Source organism: Trichoderma citrinoviride (genome assembly GCF_003025115.1).
Source record: "Trichoderma citrinoviride strain TUCIM 6016 unplaced genomic scaffold BBK36scaffold_7, whole genome shotgun sequence".
In the NCBI taxonomy this organism is placed as follows: Eukaryota; Fungi; Ascomycota; class Sordariomycetes; order Hypocreales; family Hypocreaceae; genus Trichoderma; species Trichoderma citrinoviride.
Window position 1 is genome coordinate 69,656 of NW_020194715.1, and position 27,343 is coordinate 96,998.

Genomic DNA, 27,343 nt, shown 5'->3' on the forward strand with positions numbered 1-27,343 from the left:
CGTACAGAAGCTCATATAGACTTGATAGACACCTCCCGACTGCTGTGACGCCCATGCGAATGCTGTTGCTCGATAAAGACTCAAACAACCTCATGCACCAACCCTCGGCTCAGTTCATCTCCAGATATACGTTGTTGCAAATATCCCCAAATACTTGCATGGCGTGAGAGAAATAATCCTGCACAGTTTGGATCCTGGCGGCCAAGTCCCGACCCAGGGGCAGAACCCTTTCCGCCTCGTGGTTTTTACCAACTCCTTCCCCAACAACCACTTCATAGACCGCTTTCATCGCTTTATCCTTATCCCCATTTGGAGCAAATTTACCCGTTGACATAAGTTCCATGAGCCTTTCAGCCATGGAGCCCTTGTAGTCCTCGGGCAGCGGATTCTGGCCTAGAATAGTTGCGTTACCCATGCCTGTATTGAAGGTTCCAAGCAGAACCGTCAACACGCGGATATTGAAGGCCTCAACTTCCTTTGCCAGCGCCTTTGCCATGCCTTTATGTTGATCAGTTAGGTATTTCCACCCTTTCAAAAGCGATCTATAAAAGTGCTTGACATACAATCTAGTGCACCTTTTCCAGCAGCATAAGCGCCCATGGATGGATTGGCCTCCAAAGCAGCACCACTGCTGATGTTCACGATGACTCCGAATTTGCGTTGACGCTGGTGCTTGACAGCAGATCTGATCAGACGGCTGGGGCCGAAGTATAGAGTCTCCATCAAATCGCGGACCTCTTTGTCGGTGAAGTTCTCCACGACGTTATAGATGCAGAATCCTGCATTGCTCACAAGAACATCAATGGGCTGGCCTTGCGCCTCAAGCTCATCGATGACCATCCCGCAGTTGAGGTCATTGACATCAAGCTTAAGCCATCTACCACCTTTACCTTCAACTTCAGAAATGAGTTCGGGCGTCTTTGAAGGCTCACGAGAAGTCGCAATGAGATTGTGGCCGTTGGCCTGGACGATGCGGGCCAGTGACAAGCCAAACCCAGATGAACATCCGGTGATGAGCCAAGTAAGGGGCCTCCCTGGGGTTGTCGCTTGGGCTGCCATGGTCAGACTCTTTCGTACCCGTGGAATGGAGCTGTAGATGATGGAAAGTTTGAGAAAAGGCGTCAGAGTGAAAGGCAGAGGAGCGCTTTATACACGTCTTAACCACCGGTGTTCGACAATGTTCATGCTGCAGTCTGTACAATTGATCTCGCTATGCTCGGACTTAAAATCACTTGAACACCATACTCCCGAGCTTGAGTCGACGATTTGTAGACGTGATGTTCTAAATCTTGGTTGTTAAGCTACTGCGGTGGACTGAAGCAATATTTCGGACTGATTCAATTTCCTTTTTCGGAAGACTTTCCGGAGAATGTCCCCACTAGAACTCGGCGGGGAATCAGCCGTGCAGTTCCCATTTTCCATCCCGCGCGCATGGGAGGAGTTACAATAGTACATGTATGCGGACGACAAGACTTAACGCCATAGCCAACGTTTTAGCTATACATTGGGCGTTAAATCAGATGTAGGCAAGGCGGAATGAATACATCATGAATGGGTCAAGGGACTTGTTAGTCCAAAGCGCCAATCCAAAGTCAAAGACACAACAGCTTTCTCTTTGTACGCATAGCCCTCTGCGCATGCCCAATTTCCACGAATTCCTCGACACTATACGTCTTTGACGGCCAAAAGACGAGAGAAATACAGAAAAAAATGCCGTAGCAAATCTCTTAGTTCAAGACTGTGTTTCTACCTGGTAGAGTCTGGCACTGATCGTAGTAACGCAGTATCAGCCCACAAAAGAGAACTACGTTCTGTATATCGAAATAACCTAACCAATGAGGTTCAAGCAGAAGACGCTCACCTACTTCACAGGGTCCTCGTCAGAGTGGACGCCACTGAAGGCCAAGAGTTGTAGTGTCCAAGTGATATTGAAGGTAGCATACGATGTGTAGAAACCTGTCATGCTATATGGTGTTGTGTTCTGTTTAAGCCACGGTGGTAGAGTTGAATCCTAGATTTAACATTTCGTATCTGATGGCATTAGAATCCCACCCGCTCCCAGTTCCAAACTCCGTCCAACGTACCCAAATCTATCCCCAAGATTCCAGCACTATCCGCCGCTAGATTATCCTCTAGCAGCCGCAGCTCCTCGTTGGAGAAAGCTTCGAAACGGTCATCCGACTCAGGGGGAGAGCCAACACCCGACCCAGTGCTGCGCCTTCGGATTTTCCCAGTGACCTCGGTCTCTTCAATCAATTCCCTTCCCAGCAGAGTCAGGTTGATGCGATCTCGAAAAGTTGATAGTATGCTCCATGTCGCGTCACCCATCCTGGTGAACCCACGAAGTCTGCGAGAGATGTGTAATGCTTGCCCAACCGCATGTACGACTTCCATCCGTCTAGGAATCACTGTTCGACTGACATCGTGCATTAGCAAAGAACACAAGAGTGCTGCGTTGTCAAAGGGACAAAATGCAACCATGAAGTATTTCGAATGCTGCGGAAAGCAAAGTTCAAAGATGTCTTTGCTCACGGCCATGGCCTGCAGACTAAGATCAACAATCCGGTGTAGGAGCATCATAGTTTCGGGTGTAATGCGTGCCCCTGCAAAGCTTATTTCTGAGAAGGCTCCAGAAGTGATTAAGGTAGACCGTAGGAGCAACAGTTGGGTCATGTAGCCTACACAGTGCAGCTGTAGACGTTGGAAGGGTATGTACGGATATTCTCCATCCCAGCGCTTCACTGGGTCGACAACCCTGAAGGCCGGTGGCAGGGAAGACATCCAGGCTTCAACAAATTCCAGCTTGCCCGGGCCATGTGTGCCATCCGCCCGGTCGCCTTCTTCCAACTGCCTTGCAAGCTGGTTCTCAAGTAACTTAGCAACAATGAGAGATGGGACCTCGGGGAGAGTCCTCTGATGGTCCAGTTTTGGATTGGGCAGCGGCACAGTAGTATCTGATTGTATCATGGGGGGGCGGTTGAAGTTTGCGGCCATGTATCTGATGCAAGCTAAGTCAGCATCGACCTCCATGCCAAGGTCAGGCCAACACACCTCTCCCATGTGTACAGGGCACACCATAACCTTCGCCTCATTTCCAAGTCGAACTCGTTTATCTCCTCGGAGTGGACATCTATATGAACACCTGGAAGCACCAAGGTTAGCCTAGAATTTAAATAGATACCTTGCGCTGAAGGAACAGGCATATTACTCATTTCTTGAACCAGTCTCACGGTAGCACCAAGCTCGTGCCATGATCGGACAAAGTCAGCTTCACCTTTATGCCATGTAGCGGCTAAGAAGGACTGTTGCGCATTAACGAGATCGCCACAGCGCGGTGATAGAAAGGCGCTGATGGTCTGCGCAGCATCGTGGTAAGTCCTGCTGAGATTCTGGACAGAGTCACCCAAGTCGACCTCCAGCTGTAGCGAAGTCTCTTGTGAGAGGAACTGTGAAGAGTTGGCGCAAATTCGAAGGATGAGGCAAGTTAATCCGATAGCTGACTCGCTCTGTGCTCTACGTCGATGAGACCACCAGTTGACATAAGCAATCATAAACGAAGGCTGGTGGAGGATTCCGTAGTGGTAGTTGACGTTGTCGAAAAAGTTTTTGATCAGTACATCAGTGTATGGCCTAGGCGAAACGATGCGAGAAGCCTTCAATACTGGCTCAGGGACAGCATTCGGGGACTCCGTGTATTGGGCCTTTGGCTAGTTAGCCGACATCCAAGAGGAGCGATAATCCGCCTTCTTACCGTGATGCCGCCAAACACCGCATCGTTCTTCGCATACATGTAGCCTAACATGTGCATCGCGGATGCCGGACTCATAGCCTGATCGCTATCTTCCGGCGTCTCGGATACGACGGCTGGCGAGGTGTAGCTTGAAGCACATCCGTCGAAGCGCTCATCTGCTGCTGGTTTTGGGTCGCTTGAGTGAACCGGCACCTGTGTGGTATTTGCCTGCTGGAGCAATGATTACAGGGCCATTGACGGTCGCATTTCTTCTTCAACTTGCGGCACTCGAGGCATGCAGTTACGCTTCGGCCTCGACCGCGCTTGGTCATGGTCTTTCCCGGATCCATTGAGTATTGTTGTCGTTGGCATACAAAGTGTAACCTTTTGGACAATGAATTCGTGCATTGCTGCTGTTCGCCGCCCGGCCGTGATATAGCGGGGAAATGGGCGATCTGTCGGGATGCGGAAAAGAAAGTGGATAGCGGAGTTGCTGACAGATTCCCGAGTAACGGCGGGTTCATCCCAGTGATGTCGGAAAATGGCAGTAGAAAACGCTGGATAAGACGGTCCAGCCGTCTATAAAAACATGCAATACAGGTGTAGAATTAAATCGGAAACACCGAACACAAGCGCCTGGTCTTTAACAAGACAACAAGCATACAGGTTACCACTTGTCGCAGCATCAATAGTTGACTATCGCTAACAGATATCAACAACCGACACCATGGCTCCCCTCGTTTGGTTCATTACCGGAGCAAACACCGGCTTTGGTCTCATGCTTGCCCATCTGGCCCTTTCCAAAGGCGATGCCATCATTGCAACTGCCAGGAGCCTCTCGAAGTTCCCAGAATCTCTCACAAAGAACCCGAATGCCGACTTGGTGGAAACTGAAGTTACTGCGCCGGCCGCTAGCATTTCCAGGCTCGTCAATGCAGCTGTCGAGAGGCACGGACGGATCGATATCCTCGTTAACAATGCTGGCTTCGGTCATTTCGGCGCTGTGGAGGAAGTTTCTGAGGAGGAGTCGCGCTATCAATTTGATGTGAACTTCTTCGGGCTCCTCAATTTCACAAGAGCAGTGATCCCGCATATGCGAAGGCAGGGAGCCGGTGTCATTGTACAGCTCTCGAGTGGCGTGGGTATTCTCGGTCCTCAAGGAGCTCCGATTTATACGGCCTCCAAGTTTGCCGTTGAGGGGTTGAGCGAAGCCATGGCCCACGAGCTCAAGCCATTCGGAATTCGCGTTCACATTGTTGAACCTGGCGTCTTCCGAACGGACTTTTTAAAGTCGATTGCACAGGGCCAGAATGTGAGCCAACATGTGGAAGGGTATGCGAATATGGAAACGCTGCTGTCTGGTCTGCATGAGAAGCAGCCCGGAAACCCGGAAGCTGGCATTCAGCGCATTTACGAACTTGCCACAGGGACGGGAATGGCAACAGGGCTTGAGGATCAGCTTCGGTTTCCGCTGGGCTCAGACTGTTATGCTATGCTGGAAGCGAAGATTGGCATGCTCAGGGAGACTGCGGAGAAGATGAAGCCCATTGCGCTGAGCACAGATTATGTATATGAAGAAGTCTTCAGGGATGGCATGCTCCCGGACTAGAACTACATTGCGAAGTACATAAAGTCGTTCGTTGCCCAAAATTGCTCGGAAGTCTTTGGCGAGTTAATTTGTCTGATGTTTTACATACTTCGACCTGAGCCATCGAGTTGGAGTGAAATACTGGGGTTTCAACAGCCGGAAAATTAGAGGCCCGCCACTCAGCTTCTGACTTCTAGGCTACGGAGCACACAATGCAACATATCCAGGGTTACCTGTGTTTAGTGATCCATCTCTCTGCAGCTTGGTGGATAATAACTAAGCGAGTTAATTTGGAGATTTCTCGGGCTTGCCACATTGTGAAGACAACAGCACGTATGTGTGAAGCAGGCTGAGGAATAGCCGAGACGGAAGACTGTTATTTTAGCCCTATGGTGATGTTGGATGTGCTCTCTGTGCTCCTGCGCATCATGTGCAGGAACCCGCCATGATGTGCTACAGAGGGTAAGTTTAAAACAAAAAGACAGAGGGTAAGTTTTGAAAAAAAAAAAAAAGCCATGACTTCGTTGTTGTGCAAGAGAAGCTTCTCCGAGATCTTTTTTCAAATCATCAGAACAAGTAATAGACTTTGTACGAGATAGTTCCTTCGGCATACTAGGTAGGTAAGTATGTCATATGAGTTATCAAGATTGGTCGTACATGTGCGGCGTGATTAGCTCCGAGCTGCGGACCAACAGATTGGTAACGTTCACATTGGGACTTGTAAACTCGGTAATCATCCCCTCAATGTGCACTCCACACCTTCAATGCCGACGGCCCTAACCGACTTCCGGTATGTCTTAATTTCGATAGGCCTCCAGTGTGGGATGGAGATATTGTTTGAGTCCATCACCGGGAGATGGCATCATCAGCTGTCCAACCGATAATTCAGCAGAGGGTAAAACTACCTACCCAGAGGGGTCTAAGGAGGTCCACAAAGAGGCTTAACAGAAGGCTACTAAGGGGTGAACATCCCACGTATTGTAATTGCACATAGATGAAATCTGATGACTGGTTCGTTTTACTCTGGTGTAGGTAGCCATCCCGGTAACTAAGAAAGCATTCCGACGAATTATGACATGGCCCTGGCAAATACCATGTATGCTCATGCCAACAGAAGGCTAGCTTATTAGAGCGCATAACTAAGGTAGGGGGCGAAGCAGCTAATGAACCTGACCTCGGCGCTTAAGTTGAGCCACAGCCTCCAATTGAGTAAGCAGCCAAGCGGCGTACGCTGGAGTCCAAGCTGTTTTACTTTGTCTCTTCACATGTGCGCTTTACCCAGCTACGGTGGTCTATACAATTGGGTTGTCGACTGGTTCATTGCTTGATCTAACATGGAGTTGCTACATAAGTGTGTCAGGCCTCCAGCTTTTCCTAGCAAGCGAGCCGTTGCAGTATCAACAGAGCTTCATACCAGCCCACACAATTTGAAGCTCGAATTAAACCATTCAAAGTGGTGAAGAGGCGGTCAGCATCTTGTCAGTCACGGTCTATGGACAGTTGCAACCGCAAAGCCCGCAACAGGTATCGGTGCATCCAGGGAAGTCGTTATAACAGTTTCCGGGATCGTGAAGGTCGCTCTGCAGAATTTGGTGAGTTATCTGTACGGCTTTAGTTCACGAAAATCAACTTACGTCACAGGCAACGAACTAAATATGTCTATCAGCATCATGAACAAAATACTACTGGCTGTATATATCACTGGGTGTCACTTACGCAGTCGCAATCGGTAGCTTTCAGAGTGGCTGCAGAGGCAACGCCAATGAAGACGGCGAGAAGAACACGCAGCTGCATTTTGGTCGAGGGGTTTTCGTAGAATATAGGTCTTTGGATTTGGAAGAAGAGATGGCGTTAGAAAGGTATCAAGACGTAAGGGGGCACGCCAGCCCTTTATATATTCCCAGAAAACCTTCAAGTGGATCCGCCGGACATTTGAGATCGTCACGGCCGGCAAGACAATCTATCCGATTCTGGGGTCAAGGTGGACAAGAAGCCTTGCATATCTGCATCCCAGTTGGCTATTGGGAATGATTGGTCAGTGACAATAACATTCAGACATGGATGTATGAGAAGCAATCACCTAAAGCGTTAAACGAAGTAGTAACGAAGTAGTTTTGGATAAAGTCTCCGCCGTACATCACCCAGCCTGCCTGGTTACAGGCTAAAGATACTCCGGGCCATAATACCTTCAGAACCAGATCTTTGCGTATCCAAGAATGAGCAGACGAATTACTAGCGCCAACGTCGGCACACATTTTTAGTTTCCTCCACCAACGGTTCAGCATTCTTAGAATAAAGTTAATTCAATAGAGGGACATATGCTCTGTCTTGATATATCGTATCACCCCCTAGCCATCGAGATGTGTGGTGACCGATGAGTAGATCTGATTTACTCAGATCGAGCTCTCAAGATCATGGAAAGTACCTCAAGGGCATGGAAAGTACGAAGAGTCCGCATGCTCATCACAACTAGTAATTCAGCATCCCTCATGCCCCAAAACGTAGCTAGTAAGCAATATTACGGCAATACTGTGCGTGTCGCTGAATGCATTCGTAAAAGAACGGTTGCGAACTTACCTTACCATTCAACTCTTCAGTGATCAACTCTTGTATACTATGAATGCATGGATTTGGATCCTCGTTATAGGCGTACAAAGTAAAACAAGAAGGCGAAACATGGAAAACTCAATATATAATAGCCTAGGATGCAAATGGCTGCCCAAGTCCAAGTGAGTTGGGGTACGGCTTCCTGTTCTCAGATAGCTCAAGGGTGTACTAATCTCGGAATAAGGATGGGTAAGTATGTAGGTCACCTTATTAAGGCAACGAAATTCACTACGAAGTGTAATCACAACAATATTTCTTATTGGACGAAAAAGACTAGTAACTGAAAGGAATATTAGCACTTGCCTATAAGCTTTTTAGTCAATAGCTACATTTCTAGAAGCGTCAATCTTTTGGATCTTGACCGGGCCTTGCGCTCATGCTGGAGCAATGGCAATAAGTTCAAATTCAAGTCAGTGCGTCGTTTCAGGGGTAACACGAGCATTCACAAGATCAACATGCAATAACAAAGGGGCAGTCCTATCTACACAGCTCGAAATTCCAATTTGCACAGTTATTATCAGGAGCACACCATGTGTTATATCAGAAGAGTCCTGATTACAGTGTATGCTTATGGCACATCTCGTGTCCCGATAGAGGAACATGATCAGCCTCAACTTTAAGGCGTCAACTTCATCAGTGTTATCATCGCAAGCCTAGAGCTGCGGTTGCAATTACAGCAGCAGCCCTATGCTTCTTTAGGGGTCACATGTAGCTTATAGCACAGGCCATAACTGTTTAAAGAGGAATATTCGATTGTGCAAATAGGACTACTCTCATAAAGAGCAGAAGATGCTTTACGAATGAGGACTGAGCTATATTTTATATACCTGGCTCTTATATATGTAGAACAAAGCTATGTACAACTCCCATATATCTACACAGATGTGGGTTAAATATGGTACCATGAAGTAGAAGCGAATACCGGCACGTGCGCTGGAATCAACGCACACACTCGGTTTCAACGCAGCTCACTGCTGCATGTATTTAGTTAGTAGTAATACCACAGCTACCAGGATTGTTGTCGCAGTTGCACCCGTTAGGAGCGTTGACCCAGCCGGTCAGACGGTTAGCAATATCACTGGCGTAGCAGTGAGTGGCGATGCCGTTCTGGAGCTGCCCAGTGCTCGAGATCGAGCCCGAGTTGTAAATACGGGCGGCACGGTAGAAGGCCGAAACATCGTTGCGGCCAGACTGGTTGATGCAGTTGGCGAGGCCATCGCCGCTGCTGGTACCTGCAGTACCTTCGCTGATCATTTGGTAAATGGTGGCTGAAGGGCATGGGTTCTGCACTCTGCCATTCTCGTTACAAGTGGCAGAGCCGTTGTGGTCTTGCATCAGACCCGGGTTCCTGACGCCCCCGTTTGTCGTATGAACGCGAACACACCCTAATGAACTGTTAGGAGGCCAGACTCGAGTAGCGAAGCGGAATTCATACCGTGGGATTCTTGCATAATGACGGCCAGGATAAGTCTGTGGTCCACTCCGGTCGCCGCTGCCGCTTGCTTTGACAATATTATAAGTCGGTCATTCATAAAATGCAATATGGTTTTCGAGCTTACCTGGATACCATCCCAAATAGCACCAACTTCAGGGCCGCTATCGTTGGGCTGGGGTGTAGGCAGGTTTGCGCAGGCGGCAAACATCTGGTTCTTGTAATTATCAAACATGTTCTGGAAGGAAACCCAGCGGCTCTGGTCAGGCCAGCCGGCGCCGGTGCTTCCGTCTCCCCAGTACATGGTGTAAGTGTCCACACCGTTGCCGACTCCATCCTGGATGTTAGAGTTGTCGAAGCGAGCTACACCGTTGGTGACCCTTTCGCCAGTTGCGCGGGCCTCCAGTTTGTTGCCAACTGCAGGAGCGTCAACCGTCTTTGACACAGGATCATTGGTAGACTTTGATGGCATGTAGTTGCCGCCATTTGGCTTCTTGGGGGAGAAATCGACAGTGTCGGGGACAGGACCTGTCGGTCCCAAATCGATGGAAGGAGGGTAAGGGACCGCCATAGCGGCGCCCACCAGTAGTGAAGCAACGATAGCCTTGTTGACCATGATGAGATGTTTTGTTGAATATAGAGGGCTTGAAGGAGTATGCGAATTGAAGGTCCTTCCTTGACTATCGTTGATGGCCTGGCTGAAGGGGATGGAATCTTGGACCAGACAGCAGGGAGTTCGGCCATTATATATTCATGTTAGAAAACTCTGAGGCTCTAAGTCCGTCTTTGAACCCCAACCTAGCTTCCCCTAAGAGCAAGCTTCAACGTAACTCATAAGCTTCGTCCGCTTGCGACAAGTCCGGTCTTACGTTCTATTTTCCCACAGAAGTAGTCATGCAGTCTGCTTATACTGCTACCAATGTGATAGAAAGGCAGGGACATGGATGTGTCAATGCCACCACTAGCACTCTCAGACTTCCGATTCTGGTATTTGTCTAACACCACTTCTTCTCAGGCTTGCTGAAACTCGGCACCACCTATACGCCAAGTCTCCCCATGTTGCCCTGGGGCATGTCACTCTGTCATCTCTGGTAACACCCACTTTCGTTCCAGCGGGCAAGGCTGATGCCAACTCCGTTAGTAAGTGATGGAATCCCCCCACCTAGGCGTTAGGGTAGAAAGATGCTAATATGGCTACGGAGCAGTTCGCTTTCCTGGTAATAGTAACAAGTAGTAGTAGCATTTTTTATAGTAGTATTCCGCATCATAAGCGTACTTCTCGCGCATTGGAAAGATTACTGAACAGGTCCTACCGAGGCGCTGCAGTCAGGTACTATTCTCCTGTTTCTGCGGTGCATTGGAAAGTATGTGCAGGTTGCGAAGGAAGCTGAGCGTCAAGTGAAATTCAGTGGATCGCAACAGCTAGCTCGCCGGCTGGACCCGGATGTGCAAGTCACATACCTGAATCGTATCTGGAGCAAACTATCAGTCTATGCAGCCTCCAGGGGCTTCATGTCGCCTGTGTGAGTCGCAAAAGTGCAACCACACAGCCCCAGTAGTCTATCCTAAGCAATCTTGCGAAGCAGCAACGTTAAGTTTAGCATAACAATAAGCTACCTCACATTAGCTTGGCGGCTCAGGAACCCGTGTGGAGCCTCGGTGCACTGGCTCGGTAAATTCCACGGCCAAATGAAACTTGGCATTGGTCAGCTTGTTAGCCCTAATCCGGCAGGTAACGAGATCCGAGCTGTTACCTTTAGAGAAGGTGAGGCTGCAGTTGGTGAGATTGAGGACAAAGTACTACACAATCTGAGCAATGAGGATAAGAGTAAGTACATATCGTTCACGGTTCCCTCGGGCTGGCTTGATTTGACGCTGTTTGCGAGCAGATTCTTCCCGGTGATCGAACAGCGGCTTATTCACCTTGTTGCTTACCGACATGGCTCAATGCTTCCTGCCAGCAGAATAATTTCCTCAAGTCGCTCTCACTTCTTCGGTGTGGCATGCTGGCTAGACTACTCACTATGTTTAGACTCGACTTTAATTACCACTTCCCTTGGGAAAGTACTAGTTGCTCCCTTGGTCTCATAGATGGATATCGAGGATAGACGCCAGCTTCTGTATCCGGCAAGACTTCATGGAACGCTAATAGCAACTATTTCCAGTATCTGTCCGCAGCAATCCCGAATGCCCTCTGTTGGTTGCATCTGAATGCATGCGTTAAAACGCCATTTTCGTTAATGCAACTCTTGGCGTGCTTTCCAAGGACATTCATCACCGCTAAAGGTTGGCTCCTGCCTAAGCGAGCGAGACTTACAAGTCGGGGGAGTAGGAATGCTTTTGCTCTTTGATGAAGCTACCGTGTGAATGTGCACTTAGGATATCGTAGCACTGCTACCTATTGAATACTAAACTGGCACTGTTTGTTACACTCGGCTGTATGGAGTAGAGAGTTCGCAGATACGAGAGTGTGAAAAGAATATATAATAAATCGAGGGAAACCGTTGGCTTCAAGTGACTGTAACAGAGAATCTATTTCACCTACTTAAAAAAGCCAAGGGCATAGATGATGAGTCCTACAGACACATGATGTTCATTGCTATAACATTCCAGCAAATGATTACTCGTACGGGGTCCAGTAAGCACGACAGTCTTCTCACACCCCCTTTCCTAGGTGACCGCGTTAAGAACTTTCAATGAGTACGTATCTAGCACGAGGTCAAACCAGCATTAGCCACCAACAAGTGCCATAAGTCAGACGACGTGATTAAAGACGACCTACAGGCCACTTCCGGTTAATTATCGCAAAGTCATTCAATACAGCCTAGAGTGTCCAGCTCCTGTCAACACTTCATAATGAGTGTCACATTATCACATTCCTCGTATTGGGACAGATACAGTGCTATCGAGGTTGAACTTGAAAATGGAGGAGCAGATTTCATACTTGAATTGCTACACGAAGATTAACTAAGACATAGGACCTATAGCAAATAGACCTTCACATATTGCATTGTTGCTAGGAAGGGCACAATGATGGCAATTGTTGAACCAATTGCCACATAAGTCGCTGTTCTCACATCTTCTTTTGTGTCTGACGTGCTCCTCTAACTACTTGTCTCTCCCCTTTTGTAAGACCTAATCGCAGTCAGACACTATCACGTGTTGCTGAATTATGTTATTGTACAGTTACGGACGTAGAAAAGGAGGACTACGAGGAAACTGCGACAGCTTCATCCTTTCTTAAAGCACATGGAATTATAGTCCAATCTCTTGGTTTTCATCACATCTCTGTTTCATCTTCTTCACTTCTCGCCACCTGCAGCTTTGGATCTACACCCTCAAACCCGCAACTCTGCCGCACAGCTTCGACTTTCAGTGTCACTTATATTGAGCAGCTAACATGACATGAGGTCACACTATGTGTTACGTTAGAGTGCAGCTGGATTGGAGCCTATCCCTGAATAATTGTATATATAGTTACGAGGGCAGCAGATATATATGTACATGGACTTCCTTCCGGGTATAGTCTTCGCCGTCGCCAGTAGATGGAAATGATGATCACAAATATAGACGATAGCCTTCAAGATCATACTACGCACGAATAGGTACACAGGACTATGCAGCATCACCGAGATGCCCATGCCGTTTCCAGACGACCAGTCCTTGCTGCTGGTATATGATGTATTCCTTTGATTATTTAGTTATTTGTTTCTTTACCACTCTGCGTTTCTACTATTAAGTCTCTGGCTAGTGTCTCCAGTCCTTAGTCTCATTAGGCCCTGTGCTTCAATATAGATCTCTCGCTAAGTCTTCACCTTATTCATCACAAATATTTCTCCTGCACTTTCCCTAACCTCTTAATCAGCTTAAGGACGGTAGTAAAATGATAACTTTCTCGACCCTTTCTGCACCACCGCCTGTGCTACCATGAGAAGGCTGTGGATCATGCTTGGAATCCCCAGAGCAAAAGTTTCTCAGCCTATGTGGTGAGAAAGTCTACAATGACGAATAGACGTCACTCCGATATTCAGCCTTTATTCAAACACAATATCGGCCGGCCAATTGAAAGGGCAGAGTTCACTGGCCAACCTACGTTCATAGCATATCACACGCTGACATTGAGTTAATACCAAGCAACTGAAAGTGTCTGGGGGACTCTAAAGCTTACACATTGGATCTCGACGAGCCAGAGCACACGTCAAGGTGTCTACAATGGCCGCGAGGAACCCATTCATTCCAAGCATCGCACTACCTCCTTGCATAGCGACCATCCTGTTTGCGGCTTCGATGTGCTGTCTTGAGACTTCTCTGTCACCGAGGTTGAGCTGTCTCAAAAGCTTAGCATCAGCCTCGCCAAAGTGTACCGGGTGAAACCCACCTCGTCTGCTGCTAACAAAGATGCCTGGGCTATTGTCGAGTCGCCCACATGAAGATTTTGGATGGCGAGCAGTTCACTCATAGATCGAAGGCAAACGAGCTTGTAATATGTGGCCAGCTGTACATAACGGCTGTTCTTGTCTTGTTCGAAAAGGCTCCGGCAGGCGGCAAGTAATATCGCGCTCAGCAATCCAGGATTTGCAAGGGCAACAGGGAACAACTCGGTGAACATAAATCGTTTCCACACCTTAGAGTCCGTGTATTTCTGGCAGTGGCGTTTGCCAAAGGGGATGACAACGCTAACGTCTGAGCATGGTGTAAGCCAAGTCAATGCGCAACAAGGTTCAAATGAATCATTATCGGTATGTACACTGTTGGGCTGACTGATATACTTACAGTGATGGATAAGAAACTGCTGAGTCGAATTGACCCTGGTTCCATACAAGGAGTAGATGTTCTTGGAGACTGAAGTAAATGGTGACGTTTCCAAGATAGAAGGCTGAGAGACGCGAGGAAAATGCAGAATTATTTCACGATTGGTTCCAGTCCCCCCTCCATTGCCTCTAGAACTGGCGTTTGAGTCTTCCGCCAATCCAGAGCGGCTAATGCTAGCCGACGAAACGGAGTCCGTCGCGGCTATTGGGAGTGTTTGGCTGCCTCCTTCGTGCTTGTTCCTCTCATGTTGGTGCTCGTTCATTCGCTGCCTTCGTATCCTTGCATGACCGTGCCGCGCCGCATGTGACTTTGCTGCCTTGTGTGAAGAAATGGCGCTTCCTTTAACAGGGTCCGTGAGGTACACAAAATGCACCTTTCCCCGTGAAGGTAAACTCATAGCGACTTGCTGAGTCGCTGAGTTGGCAGAGTTGGCTGAGTCGCTGAGTCGCTGAGTCGCTGAGTCGCTGAGTCGCTGAGTCGCTGTTAATGGACGCTGAAGAGATTATGTGAATACTTGCACTTTTGGGCAATTCAATGATTGGGAACAGAGCAAGTGAGACTAATTCATTCCGTCACAAGTACTGTGTATGTATGCATCTGAGAGTCAAGTTACGTATACAATGAAGGAGATGATAAAGCCAGAACCGAACTGTTGCTACGGGATCCTATGAAATTCCACCCTAGGCCATATCAGGCGTTGCCAAGTCGTGCAGTTTCCTAATTCGGAGTCCCGAAGCCTGCCGATTCTTTGCCGGCATTCTACCAACTCCTTGCTCTCGTAATCAGGCCGAGTCATGCAATGATGGGCGAATGGGATTTCATCGAAGATTGTCCAGATATTGCCGGATTACCAATAATAAGCCGAATGATCTAGCCCCGTACAACGTGACCTCAGCTTCAAAAGGCATAAGGTATCTCATCCGCGCCAGCTTCCATGTACAAGGCATCGAAGGCTTCGGCAGCATCATCCGGGAGGGGCCCCACCTCGGCAATGTCGAGATTAGAATTAAGTTGATCGATAGTCGACGCGCCGATGATGATAGAGTCGCCGTACTTTGCATCGAGAGCACTGTGATAAACGGTCCATCTCAAAGCAGCAGCATGGCCACTGATGCCGTGCTTGGTAGCAACAGCCAAGGCGTTTTCGGTTGCGGCCTCAATTGAGGGCTTAAGATACAAAGCTGAGTAGAAACCTCCGAGGAACGTCTGCATTTCCATGTCAATTATTCACAATTGACAAAACACTTGTTTCACCTGGAAGACTTACCGACTTGTCAAACCGACCGCCCTCTTTACCGGTCTTGTAATTTCCAGCAAAGAAGCCTCCCCCAGCAGGACTATTTCAAGTGTCAGCTTATCGCCGCATTCTGGCTCCTCTTCCCCTTTTTCGTGATGTTGGACCAATTCACAACACGCAGAGATAGTATGCCGCCACATACCTCCATGCATAAAAAGCCATGTTGTTTTTGCGCAGGAGAGGGAACAGTTCCTTCTCTCCACCTCGGACAAGGGGATTGTATTGCCCCTGGTAGACGCTCGGCTTCACGAAACCCCTACCCTCGCAGATTTTGATGACCTGTGCGACTTCACCTGCCGTAAAATTGGAGAGTCCAAACTGTTTGAACTTTCCCTCCTTGTAAGCCTTGTCAATGGCCTCACAGGTCTCCTCAAAGGGGGTTGCTCTATCCGGTTGATGGAGATACACGATGTTTATCTGGTCGATCTTCAGTTCTTTAAGCGAAGTGTTGATATCCTCAGCAACTCTCTCCCTCTTGTGGCTCCCAGGCTCGCGGGACTTCACTTTGGTGTCGATAATGAACCGTTTTCCTGCCTCAACTGCACCAAGTCTTGGTTCTGAAGTGCCAGGCGCCCCAGTAGAATAATTGCGCGCGGTGTCGATTTGCTTGTACCCTCGCTTGTAAAAGGCGTCCAGGTACGCGTTTACCTGATTGGGCGTGTCATATCGGACAGTCTTGTCAATCTTGCTGTCGCCAATCTGGAAAACAAGAGTTAGAGTATGGTCAACAGGTCATTTTTAGAGAGGGACAAGTACGTTGCCTGCTCCGGCGATAATGTTGACGGGTGACTTGGCGGCCATCTGGAACTTCAGCGTTTATCAATGTGGCTGTTACCGGACTTTGCGTCGAGTGGTGATGCTGTAGATTCACTTCCATCGTGCTTGGATGTGCTTCTTTATATCTTCAATGAACAGCTCCTCGAGGCCAATTACCAACCAATGGCTTCTTGTCTCTAAATTCCCGCATTGCAGACCTTCAATAATTGCTTTGAAATCCTCTGGAAAGAAATATCTCACTGCCCAGACCATAGAATGAATATCAATGACCAGTGGAAGTTCTTGGCTTGTGGGCACAAGTGGTGAAGCCTATCGCGTCTTCGGCAGCCTATGCTAAATGTAGCAACTGCAAGGGTCAACAGCGAGAAACTGACGCCGTATACTTATGGACAATGAATCTGCTCTAAACAATATTTACGTCAATTGTCTACTTGCCAAACACATCCCCTGAAAGCAAAATAAGTAAAATCGTCTCTTTCTTGAAGGGACAGTCTCGAAATGGCAACTGCCAGATCGGTCTAGCTTCGGCATATTCACAGCTTTTCTGCGGCTTGAGGATGAGGATTGATAATCAACATTAATGGGTGGCTTGTTGAAAATCCTCCACCATTGGTCCTCTACGTGTTGTCTTCAGTAGACATCTAGAGGCCGGGTATGGCATAACCCCGAGGTGTTTCTCTACCTAACATTTACCATCATTCCTTAATGAGCGTCAATTAGCTTACACGCATGACACTACTAGTGCAACTTGCTGCCTTATAACTCTCCCAGAGTTATCGCATGGACATGCATTTGTCACTGAGTGTTTCATCATCGTAGCTTCTCTGCAAATCTCACCAACATACGTAAACCGCGATTGCCAGCGAAAGAGAAAGTCGGCTGAGTACAAATATGGTTACAAAATCAATGATTTTTTCAATCAGATACTACCATTTCATGACCTCAAAAAGTCATTCCGAGATTGTATTAATCACGACACCAAATGCAACTACCGCTCATTTTCACAATCTTCTTTGTTCTACGATAGGCCAGTAGACTCACAAGTTTTGATGACTGGGAGCATCAGCGCATTGCTTGAAAATGTCAGCATTCACTTGCGATATACTGCTGGCCTCCGCAGAAGACTTTAAAAAGTGTCTTGAACTACCTTAATATTCCTTCTACCTACATATTGTCACACGATATGGGAGCCGGCATAGCAACGGCTTTGGCTGTCAAGCACCCCAATCTCGTTCGGAGGCTTGTCGTGACGGAGTTATGTATGCCAACTGGCAATCAGCATTCTTCTCAGTCACGGACGCTGCCGATTTCCCCATAGCCGATGACAAGAAGCAAAGGCTGGAATGGTATTTCTAGCACGGCGGTTGCTCCAGCGCAACGAGTTTCTCCGAAGATGTTGTGAATCTATAAGCAATATTGTACAAGAGTAAGCCATTGCAATACCAAACTTGGGCAAATGGCTATGTGAGAACTTAGGCAGCATTTGCCATCTCTATGGTTCATCCTCTACCATTCACTATGTGTCTTTCTTGTAATTCTTCAAATTTTCAATTTGGTTGGTGACTCGGATAAGTCCACCCACAGTGCTGCAGATTTAGAAGAAGTTGGTCGGGGTCTTCGTGCCAGGGCATCTCGGCGCTCATAGTCTGCCAGCCGTCTTCCATGTAGGATGTTGCTGAGCACATCTGATCATATATCGTACTGCCGAGGATGTGGCTGTCCGCTAGAGGCGGAGGTAAAAAGTTCTGAGGCTCAGTACCTCCGTGGTTCGTTTCGGTGTTAGCGGATATTGTCATTGACGAGCTGCCGTTACACAGGGAAGCCAGCTGTGATCTTCCGGTAAAAGTAGCATCCAAGGACATGGAAGAGGATATTATGTGCTGTAACCCTTTTGCAAGAATCGGGACTTGTGGGAGGGGTTTGGCTTGCTTGGGCTTCATTGCCAAGAGGCATTCAACGGCTTTCTGCATATATGGGAGATGAATTGCGCGCCGCGATGCATTTGAGAGCATGTCAAAGCCGAGGACAAAGCAAGCTCCCTCGAGGAAGGATGCCATGTATACCGTTCCCTGCATTTGCATTAGCTGCCTTTGCCTATGACTGGATCAAAGATTCTTAACATACTCTGCAATTCTCATCCAGCTCGCAAGTCTTAGTTATCAGCCGCACGCATTTTTGAGCAGTATCTAAACAGCTCTCACACACGCCCTTCAGCCATGCAAGCTTGTCAAGCTTGATCAATGCTGGAGTTCTAAGGGTAGGCGGTATGAGATCTAGCTTTGCTCTCAATATCAGGAAGGGTCGAAAGAGCAATAAGTGAGTATGATGGTACACTTGAATTGAGCAAATACAGTCAGTACTGGGCATTAGTGACTGCACCGGCGTTCTACTTACTTGCGGCTATTGTTGTCAAGCAGAAGCTCGATTCCCCTGTACATGATACTCTGTCTGGTTCAAGGCCGATTTCCTTGCGCTGCTCATCGGCAAAGTTGCGCAGCTGACCACGAATCTCATTTACCGCATCCCACATGCGTACCAAAGAATCGTAGCGGCGGTTGTAAATTTGATCAGCGCAATGGGACACAATTTTCGTCAGCTTGACCAAGGCGGCCATAATCTTGTCGTCGGTCGGGATAGGGATATCGCAGCCAAGCTCGGAGATGGATGTCTGGCGTCCAAGAATGAAGCAAACCCAGCTGGACGTGAGACTAAGTCAGCCATATGGTTAGAAGCCCAATTGTGGGATCAAGGACTACTGACACTTCCCAAACGTACGTACACCAGAATGCTAGCCTACGCTGAGCAGCATCTTCCGGCTTATTTCGAACGTTGACTCCCCTATGGAGACCCGCTGCAATTGCTTTTCTCGCCGCATTTCCCGTGTGCATAAAGCCAGAGTGTGGTTTTGATCTCTCGATTCGGAATTGCGCAAGCATCAGCTCCAAGTGGATAGACTGAATATTCACATGTTCATTGGCGCGTTTCGCGTTTATCTTCACCCCGTTGAAAAGGTCTTTTGCGATGTTCTCCTCCCCCTTCATGGATGCACCCACCGCAATCGCAGCAAGTATCACCATGCTTTCCAGTGAATCGAAGGGACAGAGGCCAGGCGAAGAGTACATTTGTGACAGACGCTGCCTGAATAGGTCCTTGGTGACAATGGGGAGCATATGCCAATAAGTAGAGAGATACCGTTCAAGGAGTTCTTTGGACAACTCTTCCGATGGAAGCGCAGTGAAGTAAACCCCGGCAGAAGGCATAAAATTGGTTGAGTCTGCCAGGTCGCCGAAAAACAGGTATTGGTAGTCGAAATGTTCTAGCCCAGGGCCGACTTGGGCCACCTCTTCGTCTCTACCTAGGGGCTTTTGAGCGCCGCACATCTGACTATACACCAGGTGCATGATTGAGAAATTCGAAGACGGCCCATAGTGCAGTTGAAAGCTGTACGAAGGCAGTGGGAGTGCTGCTATGCTGTGGACATGAAACCCATGGTTGCTCTCGACCTCGGATTGATGACTGCGATTTCCTCGGCTCTCCGAAGATGTAACGTGATTAGTCTCCTCTGACAGTGGCCTGGGTTTCATTCTTGATCTCTTCAGGCGATTTCGGACCTTGAAGCGGTACACACACTGCATGTTGCGCTTCAAACATCGACAACAGGGTGTTCCGCCCTCGCAGCGAATTTTCCGAAGCCGACATTCCTCGCACGCTTTGCTAATGTTTGTCATGGCGGCAACAGACGGTATTCACGGTCGAAAGCAAGGAGGGAATGAGAAGGGATTCGGTCTGAGAAATGAAGGCCGTGAGTTGAAGTATCTCCGTCTCCAACCGGCTATAATTGTAGACGATGGGATGCCAATAGACGGACACGCGTTTGCTGCTTAAGGATTCATTAGTCAGGGTGGCATCTATGCAGTAATAAAGAGCTTTTGCGTTCACGAAGTTGACACCTGCTTAGCTGACAGAAGCAGAACCTGGAGAATCCTTTCGGATCAACGTGATTGGCGCCTCGCGTCTCTTGTCCAGAGCAAAGTTTTTGTTGCACAGAGCAGGAAAAGCTCTTTCGTATTCCCGCGTGTTCCGTCGAAATTACGACGCACTGGCTAGGCTTTGTATCAGCGGGGTTGGCGGACGAAAACAAGATGAAGCCGTTCGATATTTCCGTATTTCCGCTTGGGCTTCAGACAATATCAGCCATTGTTTGGCTCTGCAACGTACTGATGGTCAGTTTTGGCATCAAGTACGTGATGCTGTGGGACGGTATGAGTCGTCGATACATGTCCGCCTTAGATAGCAAACAGGGAGGCAGATTCATCGGTGCAAGTAGGATCAACAAGGGTTCGCTTGGACGACATGATGAAGTGCATTGTACAGTCAAATGCCCGAGGGACAAGCAGATTTCAGCTTGCATTGAAGAATCGCCGGCTCGCAGCAAAAAGCAATTTCGTTCTACAACAAAGTCCATGTTTGTCGGCCGCACAATGGTCTCTGAGCCGCCGAACACCCGATGGCTATGCCATGTGAACCAGACTCCCCGGCTGCTCCACCCTGGGAGGGCACGGCATCGTACGTAGGCCTGCCTTGAGGATGGATAGGCCGTTCCTCGACACCCAGGCACTCGGATAGCGTTGGCTAGACGGATCAAGCCATCCATGTCCGCGAATATGGTACTCCGCGCCAATAGGAAGGAATTTAGCCATTCCGCCAGTCCTCCGATTCAGTAAACTCACAGCGATTAGAAGGTTCGCTATTATATACAGGGGTGCAGCCTATGTTCTTGTTCTGGTAGCCCGTTTGACCAGATGTGGTACTGTAGACACACATTCCACCGGGTTCCTATTGCTTGCTTCGTGAATTACGTCAAATCTCTACAGATGAGAAGATAATTGATCGAACAATGTACTTGTTAGAAGCTGCTTTACATGCTGGCTATTATGCGAGCTGAGGGTGCTCTCACGTTGGGCCGGCATAGTTTGGCTGTTTGAACCTTAACAGCTTGCCGTATGCGTGCGCCTTCTCAACGCCGTCAGTACGGGCTCTCATTGCACGCGGATATGACGGGACAGCCTTGCTGCCCGGCTAATACAATGTGTAGACGAGGTGCTGCAATCGCGATGAACTCCAGAGCCGCCTCCCGTCGGTCGAGCGCGTGTTACGCTCAGCTGCGGAGGTCAATAACCGCTTGAAGGTGAACGAACACCGCTAGGCGAAAAGGACCGCCATTATCCCGGGCTTTCAGTGGCCGAGCATCTATTACATCAGCGGCCCGTAGTTGTTAAAGCCGGTCAGGGCCGAATCGTCACCCGCAGTGCGGAGAACAGGAAAGGTACCCTACCAGAATACAGATTGCTACCGCGACAGAAAGCTCGCCAATTACGAAGTACACAAACGAAGAGAAACCAGTCGTTGACTGAGAGCAGGATACTGCCTTTTGTAGGGGCTCGGTAAAAAGGAAATGCTGACCATTGATGTATAAAGTCAAAGTGGATACTCTTGGTTGCGTGCATTGTGCGTCGAAGACGAATCTCACAGAGCGCCAAACGTCAGTTATAGTGGGCCATATTGAATTGTATCGAATTAGCAGCGGATTACATGTATGTACCTTTCTTCGGATTTTTAAGGGTGCTGGCGCCTCTAAACAGGATACAACAATTGCAAACTATACACATACTCGCCATACCATTGGGAATCTGACCCTTAGAAAAGGAAGCTTCGGTTGAATCAGTCCCAGAATGTCGGTCCCGGCTCCAAATCCCGTCGTGGCGCCTGACCATGTTCACGCGCTGCTTAATCGTCTGCATCAAGAGTCACTTGCACAAGAAGCAGCTCTCCCGTCTACATATCTGAGCTCTCGCGATGGATTCGATGAGCTAATGCGAGACAAGTTCATTGCACTGGACCAAGACAAGTGCCACTTCGTCTATCAGCTGGCCAGAGCCACCGGGGCTCGCAATATCGTCGAGATTGGCACCAGCTTTGGCGTGAGCACGATATATCTTGCGTTGGCCATCGGTAGTAATCTTGAACATCTCGGTGGCGAGGGTATAGTCATCGCCACGGAAAAAGAGCATACAAAGGCAGAGAAGGCTCGTCAGTACTGGAAGGAAGCTGGTGAGGATCTCGTGATGCGTCACGTCGATCTGAGAGAAGGGGATCTCCTCGAGACACTGAAGAACAACATCCCGCAGGTCGATCTAGTTCTTCTGGATAGTGAGTTAGACGTTAGCTTTGCCAGAAGGGCTCATTTCTGACTGACATCTAGTCTGGGCTCCGGTTGCCCTGCCTGCCCTGAAGCTTCTAGAGCCGAAGCTCAGGTCCGGGGCCGTTGTCATCATTGATAATTCAATTGCTTCCGCCACACGATATAAGGAGCTCTTGGACCATTTGAGGTCCTCGGCGAGCGGCTATACAAATCTGACTCTCCCTTATTCCAAGGGCTTAGAGATGTGTGTCAAGATCCAATAAGAGGACCATTCAACCATCTTTACCCCCCCCAACTTGAACTAGACAAGACAGCATATCTAGAAGAGGAACCGAACCTGATCGTTCTTGTTCTCCTCTATAAGAACATTGTGTGAGGCGATGTCCACCTGTACTTTGCCAAGTCAGGGCCATTATTATCTGAACCCCCTCTCGCACTTCCTTGAGACTGCCATGCTTTGCCACCACTACTTTCATCTTGTCTTTAGCACTGGGCTCGTAACTCTTGCAACCTTCGTTCCGCAGTCCCCGACGATCAACGCATTAGATGTTGCCTCATCCACTCCGACTCTCGTAGCGGACTCCCGGAGAGTTAACATCATTCTCACTTCTCCATTGCTCGGCTGATCTCCTTCTGTGCACTCTTGGGCCGGGTTCGCGTTCTGTAGGTGCAGTCTCGGGACTCTCGAAGCCTTTTACAGTCTCCTTCGCTTGAGCCATGCACGTAACAATATTATCAGCAGCCCTCGATTTCTCGTCGTAAATCAGCACACATACCTATCCTGGAGTCTATCAGATGCCGCGGGCCCTGGAACGACCCTGGGAGGTTGACGCGGGGTAACGGAAGCTCAAGTGCGGGGTAATCAGAACAGAAGATTGGATGAATTCCTCAGCGACGAGCTAGGCCTGATACAAATGGTACTAATGAATTGAAGTAAGTCGATGTAACATGAACATATGCTTGCACGGCTTCGTCAAAACACGCCCGCGATAACCTCTCCGTGTTGTTTCTCATATGGCTCCTCAACAGAATTGACCAATAATCAGAAGCTCGAAATAGAATTGCTTAATATTGGTATCATCGCTCGTCCATGCCTTCATATACGAAATATCTGACCTCTTCAGTCCAAAATGGGCAGCAGGCCCTTGTCCTGGGCCTCCTTGACGAGTTTGTTATAAATCTCGACCTTCTCCTCATACTCCTTGATCAAGTCCTCTTGCGACTCTTCCCGCTTACCAGGAGAAGCATCGCCGCCTCCGAATGCTCTCACTGCAGCGTAGTAGACATCGGCAAGAGCGTCACAAACGGACTCCACGCTGGATGTCTGGCACTGGTAGTAGAGGCTATTCCATTATTCTTAGCATTCACTATTCTCGCGGCAAGGCAACTTCCTTAACTCACTCGTCCTTAAAGTTGTTGTCAATGTTGAGCTTGCCGCTCTCGGTGAATCGGTTCTGACTGCGGTAGTTCTGGTAGCCAAAATCGTGGCGATAGCAGGCAGGAATGAAGGGGAATCCAAAGGGGTTATCAGGCGAGTCTGTGCAGCCGTCTGACGACCAATCAAGATTGGAGGGGTTCTTTGCGTCGCGGTGTGTGATGAAGTCGGGTAGAGAGATGTCGAAGAGAAGCTGGTCCGTGATGGCTGTGATGCTTCCCTGCCGTTTAGCCAAGGGCGAGCTTGGCAGCGCCAGAACTGCCGGAGCAAGGGCGAAGAGGACAGCTGTGAACTTCATGATCAACAGAAGGCAGCTTCTGAGATAACAAGTCTGGTGAGGGTTATAGACAACTCCTCTTCTCGGCATTCAAGAGCGGACGAGTCATTCTTTTATACACCACCGCCATCTCCATTCTCAGAGTCACATTAGCCATCTGTGGCCCAATACTACCTTTGTCCCGTCGCCCACGTAATTGAATCTCTCAAACTAGCTTAGAATCGGGGTAGAGCACACGCCGAGTGGTCACGGTTTTTTCCAGCAGTCTGAAACATCATCACAGACCTGCCCGATGGAGGACGTGCCAACCATCATGCCAAGGACCTTGTGCGTTAGCCTTCCACATCCCGAAATGGTGGCTGATCGCCCACGCACGGCTCCGCCCGTTCTGGTTGGGTGATGCTTGAAATGAGCCGGTCACGGGAATGGCAAGGCGTCGGCCTGTTGACATGTTTCAGGATAGCGGCGCGGATGATCCGCAAAAGCCTATTCTTACGTGCGCGAATAACGTTGCGTGATGCTAAGCTGGAGCTGCTGCCCAGGTACAGTATCATTCCTAGTCGATGTGGGAACAGAAGGTGGGAAGGCATGAAAGGATTGGCTGAGAGCCAAGGGAGAGCGGGAGTCAAGAGATAGTTGTAGATGAATCCAGAGTCATTTACAAATAGGATGGGTCTCTTCTGCACTAGGGCGAATCGTGTAGACGAAAAGGATTTACTTCTGAAGATTTCGGGATTATATATTGAGGAGCACCTCGTCCGAATTGTAATACAGAGCTTCGTCCTGAGAAGCTACCAACAGACTCAAATTTGTCAGGACGGCCGTTGTGATTCACTGACCGGCATACCGCCATAGGTTTTGGCCGAATTCGCAAGTGTATTGCACAGTCCTGCAGGATGTTAATCTCTAATTAATATAAAGTTCCTGCACTTTCTTAGCAGTAGATAATACTCTGTAGCTGATCTTATGATGTTCTGTCTGCATCCCGTCTAAGGATTTCTGCTACTCTCGCAAGGGCAATTGAGGCCCGGACCCATCGCCAGGCGATCGCTTCTGTAGTAAAGCCCCAAAGAAACGCTAGAAGCCGGTAACAAGTCTCGCATATGAGTCTTCAACCCGACCATTGCGAAAGAAAGAAACAAGTTATCATTGTGTAAACACGGTCGATGAAAAGAGTTGCCTCCCCTGGAATAACATTGTGTTCTCTTGGCTTGACTTCCGGAGCGTGTTGCCAGACAACTGGACGTGATGAAGTTGATTTTAGCTTGGCCAATGATCCTGTCGCAGATCATCAGCTCACTGATCAAAGCCCTAGCAATCCCTGAGCCCCCTAGATGGTGTACAGGCATCTACATGTAGGTATTCCTTCCAAGTCCTTGCCAATAGCAACCATTTGAGCTGGTTGAATCAGCTACAGATAGATATACCATGCGCACAAGCACATATCAAACATGTCTGATCGTCTGATACTAATTGAGTGAAGTCCTGTGCTCGACCAGACCTGCCAGCTTCTGAAGCTTATACACAGAACGAATATGAGCTGCTAAGTATGCTGATACTAGTAGTTCCAGTACTTTGTACGCACCTAGCAGGTGGTACAGCACCATCGCCTCCTCTCATGTGCTTCCTCAGAGCTGAGGCAAGATGGCGTCGATCGGAGAATGTAATAAAGGATGGTCTGCGTGCGGCGTCGGAATTGATGACGCCTGCCTTTATCGTCTTGAGATCCCAAGACCGCACATAAATCAGTCTGGGTTGCTACATACTTCGAACCCCCATCACGAAAAGAGCATGCTTCGCCGCACCGTGCCAACCAGTTGGAACATGGTCAGACCCCGGAGGCTGAAATCGTCAACATATCAAAATTGAGCTTCCTACGAAGTAGCTGTATCCTAACTCACTGTTAGTGGTAATACTAGCAGCTGGAACCTAGTCAGTACAGGTACAATAGCGAGCTCCTCGCTCCTACGCATTGTAACGTGAGGCATTGAAAGCAGCTCATTCGCGGGTGTTTCGACAGTCACAATACCTCTTCCACCCATGGCGCCTCGTGATTTGAGGCAATTTTGCCTCCACGGCCGCTACTTTCTCAGACGATATTACTTCGTGCTACTGCACCACTGCAGTCTTCAAAAGGGCCCAGCGATCAATCTACGAGTCTGAGTACTCCAAATCTGTTACCGCCCGTCCATCAGACTGAAGCACAATCAGCTACTAAATATCGCGGCTTACCTTAGGGTTCGTAGCAAGAGGGGTTGGATCCCTGAAAGCGCACTGGCTTCTCTATAAGGCAGCTGGAAAATCCATGAGACACGGGACATCATGTCCGCTTTCGGGTAAAAAAGTCGTATCTTGCAGATGGATCATTTAATCCATATCCTCTTCAGTAGGCCAGACTGGAAAACGTGAGTTATGTGTGCTCATTGATATCGGTGATGAAATCAAGCCGTCTACCTCTGGAGAAGCAGCGCGCATCATCCCACGGAGATTATCGCATGTTAACCATTGTTTCGTTTACGTGAGAGACAGCTTTCTGCCGGATAGCTGGCAGGATGTGTCACTGGCTTCTGGTGCAGGATTCGGTGGTGGTGGAGGTTTACTGAGACATAGGTAGAGAGAGCTAGCGCCAGTTCCTCCGCTCCAAGGATCTAATCACGAACATCTTACATACCCGTACTCGTTCGCTTTTCTCCAACATGCCCCTCAGCACCTGCATCGGCCGAGTACCAAACCCATGCAGTCCATATGTATTTTGTCGCTATGCTCTTGCATTTAGAGTGTTGTGCTATGCACCCACTGTTGGATAGGTACATAGGTAAGGCAGAATATGAAGCAAGAACCCAGCAGAGGTTGATCCGGCAGTCACCTCTGCCCAGAGCCAGACAGAATACTGCTTGTAGTACTATGTATTACTATGTAACTGGCCGTCGGCCGCAGCTGACCTGGGTATAATGAATTCAAGAGCGCGTCCATCTTCCTGGTTTCAGCCATCGCGCATCGGTCTGGTCTCTATGGATCAGTAGTGGAGATGCTATGCAGAGAGGAGCGTGCTTCTTGCACTCGGAACAGCAGGGTCGGATTTCCAACGATAAGGCCTTTGCCGGTCATATCTCAAATTGCCTGCCATGCTCAGCTCCGACCGCTTCGGTCTTATTGGTCATTGCCTAGTCAGCTTCTGATGCTTGA

General features: G+C 48.7%; 10 protein-coding genes across 10 annotated transcripts; 3 read left to right on the plus strand and 7 right to left on the minus strand.

Annotated features, from left to right (window-relative positions):
• Positions 1-109: 109 nt before the first annotated feature.
• Positions 110-1,059, minus strand: BBK36DRAFT_1200060 (NAD(P)-binding protein; the record flags this gene model as incomplete). Its single annotated transcript, XM_024897114.1, has 2 exons — positions 110-498; positions 564-1,059. The coding sequence occupies 2 exons, from the start codon at positions 1,057-1,059 to the stop codon at positions 110-112; spliced, it is 885 nt and encodes a 294-aa protein (XP_024749426.1).
• Positions 1,060-2,040: 981 nt separating this feature from the next.
• Positions 2,041-4,080, minus strand: BBK36DRAFT_1168735 (N-terminal binuclear Zn cluster-containing/DNA binding domain-containing protein; the record flags this gene model as incomplete). Its single annotated transcript, XM_024895221.1, has 5 exons — positions 2,041-2,998; positions 3,052-3,142; positions 3,209-3,707; positions 3,752-3,850; positions 3,889-4,080. The coding sequence occupies 5 exons, from the start codon at positions 4,078-4,080 to the stop codon at positions 2,041-2,043; spliced, it is 1,839 nt and encodes a 612-aa protein (XP_024749427.1).
• A 377-nt stretch (positions 4,081-4,457) lies between these two features.
• BBK36DRAFT_52917 (NAD(P)-binding protein) lies at positions 4,458-5,339 on the plus strand (the record flags this gene model as incomplete). The annotated part of the gene is made up of 1 exon (XM_024898212.1): positions 4,458-5,339. The coding sequence occupies one exon, from the start codon at positions 4,458-4,460 to the stop codon at positions 5,337-5,339; it is 882 nt and encodes a 293-aa protein (XP_024749428.1).
• A 3,570-nt stretch (positions 5,340-8,909) lies between these two features.
• BBK36DRAFT_1118999 (glycoside hydrolase) lies at positions 8,910-9,928 on the minus strand (the record flags this gene model as incomplete). The annotated part of the gene is made up of 3 exons (XM_024890539.1): positions 8,910-9,310; positions 9,361-9,427; positions 9,485-9,928. The coding sequence occupies 3 exons, from the start codon at positions 9,926-9,928 to the stop codon at positions 8,910-8,912; spliced, it is 912 nt and encodes a 303-aa protein (XP_024749429.1).
• Positions 9,929-10,547: 619 nt separating this feature from the next.
• Positions 10,548-11,260, plus strand: BBK36DRAFT_1140981 (hypothetical protein; the record flags this gene model as incomplete). Its single annotated transcript, XM_024893415.1, has 5 exons — positions 10,548-10,580; positions 10,684-10,880; positions 10,985-11,029; positions 11,172-11,185; positions 11,247-11,260. 5 exons carry the CDS (start codon positions 10,548-10,550, stop codon positions 11,258-11,260), a joined length of 303 nt encoding a protein of 100 aa, XP_024749430.1.
• A 2,254-nt stretch (positions 11,261-13,514) lies between these two features.
• Positions 13,515-14,566, minus strand: BBK36DRAFT_1118811 (hypothetical protein; the record flags this gene model as incomplete). Its single annotated transcript, XM_024890517.1, has 3 exons — positions 13,515-13,682; positions 13,736-14,040; positions 14,131-14,566. The coding sequence occupies 3 exons, from the start codon at positions 14,564-14,566 to the stop codon at positions 13,515-13,517; spliced, it is 909 nt and encodes a 302-aa protein (XP_024749431.1).
• Positions 14,567-15,066: 500 nt separating this feature from the next.
• BBK36DRAFT_1159172 (Aldo/keto reductase) lies at positions 15,067-16,267 on the minus strand (the record flags this gene model as incomplete). The annotated part of the gene is made up of 4 exons (XM_024894174.1): positions 15,067-15,375; positions 15,437-15,506; positions 15,609-16,165; positions 16,223-16,267. The coding sequence occupies 4 exons, from the start codon at positions 16,265-16,267 to the stop codon at positions 15,067-15,069; spliced, it is 981 nt and encodes a 326-aa protein (XP_024749432.1).
• A 1,263-nt stretch (positions 16,268-17,530) lies between these two features.
• On the minus strand, positions 17,531-20,808 carry BBK36DRAFT_1168740 (hypothetical protein; the record flags this gene model as incomplete). The annotated part of the gene is made up of 6 exons (XM_024895222.1): positions 17,531-17,647; positions 18,151-18,312; positions 18,413-18,576; positions 18,638-18,939; positions 19,004-19,957; positions 20,804-20,808. 6 exons carry the CDS (start codon positions 20,806-20,808, stop codon positions 17,531-17,533), a joined length of 1,704 nt encoding a protein of 567 aa, XP_024749433.1.
• A 1,167-nt stretch (positions 20,809-21,975) lies between these two features.
• BBK36DRAFT_1118951 (S-adenosyl-L-methionine-dependent methyltransferase) lies at positions 21,976-22,708 on the plus strand (the record flags this gene model as incomplete). Its single annotated transcript, XM_024890535.1, has 2 exons — positions 21,976-22,453; positions 22,506-22,708. The coding sequence occupies 2 exons, from the start codon at positions 21,976-21,978 to the stop codon at positions 22,706-22,708; spliced, it is 681 nt and encodes a 226-aa protein (XP_024749434.1).
• Positions 22,709-23,565: 857 nt separating this feature from the next.
• Positions 23,566-24,178, minus strand: BBK36DRAFT_1119729 (hypothetical protein; the record flags this gene model as incomplete). Its single annotated transcript, XM_024890622.1, has 2 exons — positions 23,566-23,788; positions 23,847-24,178. 2 exons carry the CDS (start codon positions 24,176-24,178, stop codon positions 23,566-23,568), a joined length of 555 nt encoding a protein of 184 aa, XP_024749435.1.
• Positions 24,179-27,343: the final 3,165 nt, after the last annotated feature.